This window comes from Abramis brama (genome assembly GCF_963993115.1).
Source record: "Abramis brama genome assembly, chromosome: 1".
Classification (NCBI taxonomy): domain Eukaryota; kingdom Metazoa; phylum Chordata; class Actinopteri; order Cypriniformes; family Leuciscidae; genus Abramis; species Abramis brama.
The window spans coordinates 59638102-59644351 of NC_139963.1; the positions used below are offsets into that span (position 1 = coordinate 59638102).

Sequence of the window (6250 nt, forward strand, 5' to 3'; positions counted from 1 at the left end):
ATTGTGATTGTTGTTGCCGCTTCATTCGCTCTTCTCCTTCTGGCTCTTATTCTCTGGGTGATTCGTAAAAAAAGAGCGGGTGAGTTTTTCATATTTTATAACAACAGACAAAAACATCTGATAAAACAAATATGTAATTTAGACAAATGTCTTTCTCTAAAAGTGAAGAGAAATCAATGAGTTAACAGAAATAATGTTTCTATTCTACAGCACTAGATTCTTCCAGACTCTTTTAAAAACTGATTGTCATCTGCATTAGAGACTGTGTGTGTGTTTGATCATAAACTTTCCCGTGACATTATGTTTCAGGCAACAGAAGAGGGACTGGTGACTCTGTGGTAAGTATTGCAGGTTGATCCATGTAAGGGTTAATGCCCGACGAGGTGTCCATTATCAGGTATTAATGGACGACGGCGAGGCGTGAACCGTCCGACGCGCAGCGGAGGCCTCCGCCGAAGTCCATTAATACCTGACAATGGACACCTCGAAGGGCATTAACCCGCTTATACCATGGTCACTTACGAAAGAAAGAAATATTTAATCAATTAATAATACTTTAATGTGTTTTAGAGTAAAAATCGTGAGGGTTTTTATTTATTAAGTCGAGCGCACTATTTAATATCTCCCGTATACAGGCGTTGCCAAGCAACGTGGCCACAGCGACCCGACCGCAGCAGTTGATCAGTGAGTTTGAGCCAGCGCAATCATTTAGAACTGTCATCAGGCAAATTGACGGGACGCCTTTCCTAGGTGTACATTAGCACTTTTTAACGGACACCCTGCAGCCAATCAGAATCGAGTATTCACCCAGACCATGGTATAAGAGTTATTAATGTTCATAAGGACTGATCCTGAAATATGACACTCTTATTACTCAGATTATAAAATGTCAGGGTTCTCAGCAGACAGTTCTGTCAGTCTTGTCTTAGTTTAATCTGTCTTTGTTTGTGCTGTGTTTGAGCACATGTGTCTTTGTGTTGGCCATGTGTTCCTCTTGTCCCGCCTCCTTGTTTCCAATTACACACAATGTTAGTTTCACTTCTGTCTCCTGAGATTCCTTCATCTGATCGAGTTTTGAAGATCTATCCTTCACTGCCTTTAATATCCCACAATCCTCTGCTTTCCATTCTGTGACAGTTGAGCTAGAAAAATAAAAATGGCGTCTGAAAGTTGCGGCTGGTCGTCAGTTTGTGTGTAAATGTTAACGATACACCAAACCCACGATTCGGTTCGTATCACGATTTTTGACCGTTTTTTGTTCGTATCACGATTTTTTGGGGGGGGGGGAAGCACTTACTCGGCGCAGTAAAAAGTCACGTTGGTTCTAATGACAGAAGTGAGAGGGAGAGGATTTTTCAAGCGTGACTTTTTACTGCTCCGAGTCGAAGTGCTTCCAACTTCCAGTGCTATTCCGCCATACATTATAGTTATCCTTTTTACCCGCTTAGAAAAGCGCCACGTTTTATTTTGTGTCACCATACTTGGTCGTGTAACTGTATTTAAATAGGGAAAACGTGGAGGTGTTTGGTCGCTTCTAGCTTCATCTCTGTTTGGTCCCTAATGAATGAACTGGGCTAAGCTAAGTGCTATCAAAGTGTCGCCGCGCGCCAGAGCGATTGAGTGCACGCACTGAGACGAGAGAGGTATGTATCAACTCGTCTTAGTTAAGGGAATAACATAGTTTAATATGAAAAAAAAAACGGTGGAGTGTTCCTTTAAAGGGACAGTTCATTCAAAAATGAAAATTCTGTCATCATTCTGTTTACTCACCCTCAATTTGTTCCAAACCTGTATGAGTTTCTTTCTTCTGTTGAACACAAAAGATGATATTTTAAAGAATTTTGGTAACCAGACAATTGAAAGTAAATGGCTACCATCAACTGTTTGATTACCAACACTCTTCAAAATATCTTCTTTTGTGTTCAGCAGAAGAAAGAATCTCATACAGGTTTGGAACAACATGGGGGTGAGTAAATGATGACAGAATTTTCATTTTTGGGTGAACTAACCCTTTAAGCTCAATCAACAGAATGGCATTGTGGTTAACTCACATCTCCTGTTAAAACTCACATTTCTGCTTTTTTTTTATTATTTTTTGTATAAATGTTTGTGATAAACAACACAAATGCTGGTGATTGACAACATTCCCTCTAAAATCATTTAAAACATATCCTCCTGTAGTTTTTTTGTTTATATACATTTGACAACTTACAGTACATGCTTAACCACTCAAAGTCCGTTAGCCTTCTGAGAAGAGTAGACACATGAGGATTGACTTTCCACTTTTTTTGACTGTCTTGGTACCAGTGGATGGGTTGATTCCAACAAAACATCTGCACAAAAATCAGTCAGAAAAACACAAGCAGAAGCTTTAGGATCATGTGCAGACTAATGAAAATATACCACTTTACAATAAGCATTCGCTGCACTACTAATGTATTATAAAGGGTAAGTTCACCCCAAAATGACATTTCTGTAATTAATTACTCACTCACTAATCTGTCATTAATTAACTACTGACCTTCATTAATTTTCAGGAACACACATTAAGATGTTTTTGATGAAATCAGAGAGGTTTCTGAACCACACATAGACCACAACGTCATTACAACTTTCAAGGCCCAGAAAGGTAGTAAAAACATCATTAAAATAGTCCATGTAACTCCAGTGGATCAACCTTAATGTTATGAAGTGATGAGAATACTTTTTGTTCTAATGTAGAACCTGGAAGCGCTGCACTGTGTTTACTACATTAACAGCGTCAGAGACTGACACAGAAGAGAAGAGATTGTTGAATAAAGTCGTTATTTTGGGGGGGGGGGGGGGGGGGGGGTTGCGCACAAAAAGTATTATCGTGGCTTCATAACATTAAGGTTGATCCACTGTAGTCACATGGTCTATTTTAACAATGTCTTAACTGCCTTTCTGGACCTTGAAAGTTGCAGTGATTTTGCTGCCTATGTTTGGTTCAGAAACCTCTCGGATTTCATCAAAAATATCTTAATTTGTGTTCCGAAAATGAACGGTCAGTAGTTAATTAGTGACAGAAATTAAATTTTTGGGTGAACTAATCCTTTAACATATACACATTTATCTTTAAGTAAACTGTTACCTTTGAACAAATTCAAGTGTGCAGGATGCCTCGTGCTGGTACACCAGATTAAAGTTGTAGTAAGTTGCAAACAAAGCAGCAAATCCAGCCATAAAATTGGGGTGTGGATTCATAACCACTTGACCCTCAATAGTCTCAGAGAGTCTGGAAGTGTAGAACTTTTTTCCACATCAGCTGCTGTTGCTGACATCTAAAAGAAAAAAAAGAAAAGGAAAAAAATGTCAGGAACAGTCAGGTACACCACAGGTAAAACAGCAGTGTGGAACATTACTGTGACTTTTCATATGCTTAGTAAAACCTACAATGGTATTGCTCTCATGCTGACACAATTTACAGCGATACATTTCTCGTTTAGATTTAGGTTCAAGTTATATTAAGAAAACGATAACTATGGGAACTTTGAACAGAAAATAAAATGAACTTTCAAATATTTTGCCAGTCATTTTTAATTTAGTTTTATGACGCAGGGATATGTTAAACACTGGTTTTGTCTCAACAGCACTTCAGTAATTATGTCTTGTCTTCCAAACTGCAAATGCTCTAAAAAAATACTCTCTCGAGAGCAAAGGTGAATAAAACTGTAACAAACTGCAGCATTCGTCCATAACATTTACGATGGTTTTACCTTGTAACCGTTCAGCTTCGTCTCACCACTGTTATGGCGCGCCCCGTCGCGATTCGCCTGAAACAAGAAATTTTAAATTAAAGACACATTACTTTACTAAATAAACGTAACGTTTCGGGGGAAAAAAATATTGGAATCAAACACTTTTACATACCACTAAATGTCCTGATAACACGCAGTTGTTAACAAGTCGATAAAATTAATTGCATCTGACATGCCTATGAATTCTGTTTAAAATATGAATCGCTTAAACAGCATAAAGTAATACATTCGATTGTAATATTTATGGACGTAAATTTAAGTTAACTTACCAAAAATTGAGTAAATAGTGCCTTTTATCTTCAGCTCTTTTTGCCTTGCTCCAGTCCACCAGTTTTCAAACCTGTATTCAGCCCGCGCAATCCCATAATGCCACATCACAGTAAATTGTTGTAAAACCGTATGAACTACAGTGAAAACACCTCTTACCTGTAAATCAATTTACAGTTGACAGGGAAATATACTGTTAACAACTGTAATACTCTTTTTGACCCATAATGCATTGCGAATTACAGTAATAACTTGTAAAATGATAAAACAATAAATGTCTGTAGAATTTTGCTGTAGAATCTACAGCAATTTGTTACAGTGTACATTTACAAAGAAAATTAAATGGTTACTGTTTTTTCACACTGAGGTAACTGAGGCTTACTGTCTGTGCTGTAAACCACAAATCAAGTAAGTAAACATTAAACAAATAAACAACTTCTTTCTCTTAAGAAAACCAAACTCGTTGTGGATTTGATTTAAGGGAGTTGAAAATTCTTCTTCAGAAACACCATCATGTCCACATTATCTGGTGAGAGGCTTGCTCTCTGTGCTGTGACAATGTCCCCTGCAGTGGAAAACACTCTCTCACTGGGGACAGATGTGGCTGGGATTCCAAGGTACATTTTAGCCAACTTGGCTAAATCGGGGAACTGGTTCTGGTTGTCCTTCCACCACATAAGTGGATTTGACTCCAAAGAGAGGCTCTGCACTGCTCTGTAATGCTGCACCTCCTCATCCACCACTGCAGACAAAGGCTTGGAGGATGACGATGCCTGTTCCATTGAAAAGAAGTCTCCGAACAGTTCAGCCATCATTGGTGCTTTTTTGGCTGGAGGAGGACAGTTACTGCAGCTTGAGGCTATCTCTGATTGTTCTTCCATTGAAGTCTGGGCCTAACAGACAAAATCCATTACACAATTGCATTTGCAACATAATGTTAGATACAATGGAGGATATGAAATCCAGGACAATTACACGAATAAAGTTAAGTATTTTTATCTGACTATATTTAAATACTGACTTTAATTAAATAAGCCTAACTGATTTACACAGCACTTTATTTAATATATTAATATTAAACCAATCAAATACCTGAACAATCTGTGAACAATTGCAACATAATGTTAGATACAATGGAGGATATGAAATCCAGGACAATTACATGAGTAAAGTTAGTTTAATAAAGTTAAGTATTTTTATCTGACTATATTTAAATACTGACTTTAATTAAATAGCCCTAACTGATTTACACAGCACTTTATTTAATATATTAATATTTAAACAATCAAATACCTGAACAGTCTGTGAACAATCTTCCAGAATTCTCTCAGTCAGACTCTTGAAGATTGTGTCATGGGTGGTCTCATCAAGGAAAGGTAGAGATCTGAAACGGGGGTCAAGTGCAGTGCTCATATGAAGAAACTGAATTAGTGCCCTATCCGAATCAGGGTATCTGTCCTCGAAGTCATGTGCAATAGCAGCTTTGATGTCTTTCACTACTGTTGAGTCAGAGACACTGTGCTTCATGGAGGCCAGGATTCTGTGTTTCAATGGCACGATCATTGAAATAGTTGGCATCTGCTCAGTGCTCATGAGGGTAGTCACGGTTTTCAAAGGTTTAAGAACCTGGACCACGTCCTCAGCTCAGCTAGTTTCACATCATCATCAGACAGAGTGACGATGTCTTTAATGTTCTTCTTGACACTCTTGTCTGTTAATGCAGAGAAAACAGCAGCCTGCTGCTCAAGGTAGCGTTCGAGCATGTCGTGTCTCGAGTTCCACCTAGTAGCCACATCCTGGACCAGCTTGTGTAAGGGCAGCTGTAGCATCACCTGTTTCTCCTTCAACTCAGCTGCAGCTGTTGTGCTGCGGTGGAAAAATGTGACCACTTTCCTCACTCTGCCGAGGAGTCGGGACATGTGGTGAACGCCCATCCCTCTCTGCGCAGCCAGATTAACAGTGTGAGCAAAGCATCGTATATGCGGTGAAAATCTGGCCGCTTCGACAGCATTGGAAATATTTCTGGCGTTGTCTGTTGTCACGGGAACGGGGACGTTTGTTCTGCTGATTTTCCAATCTATCACAGCCTCTTTAAGTATTTCCGATAAATGGTCGCTTGTATGGCTCTCATACACAGCGCGTGTTTGGAGGACGGGGTTTGCTATTTTCCAATCAGCCGTAATATAGTGTGCGGTTATGGTCAT

The 6250-nt window shown here is 39.0% G+C and overlaps 1 protein-coding gene across 1 annotated transcript; it reads right to left on the minus strand.

The window, feature by feature from the left end:
- Positions 1 to 4401: 4401 nt before the first annotated feature.
- Positions 4402 to 5639, minus strand: LOC311081841 (E3 SUMO-protein ligase ZBED1-like; the record flags this gene model as incomplete). The annotated part of the gene is made up of 2 exons (XM_084112545.1): positions 4402 to 4939; positions 5340 to 5639. The coding sequence occupies 2 exons, from the start codon at positions 5637 to 5639 to the stop codon at positions 4523 to 4525; spliced, it is 717 nt and encodes a 238-aa protein (XP_083968671.1). The 3' UTR covers positions 4402 to 4522.
- Between the last annotated feature and the right edge of the window lie 611 nt (positions 5640 to 6250).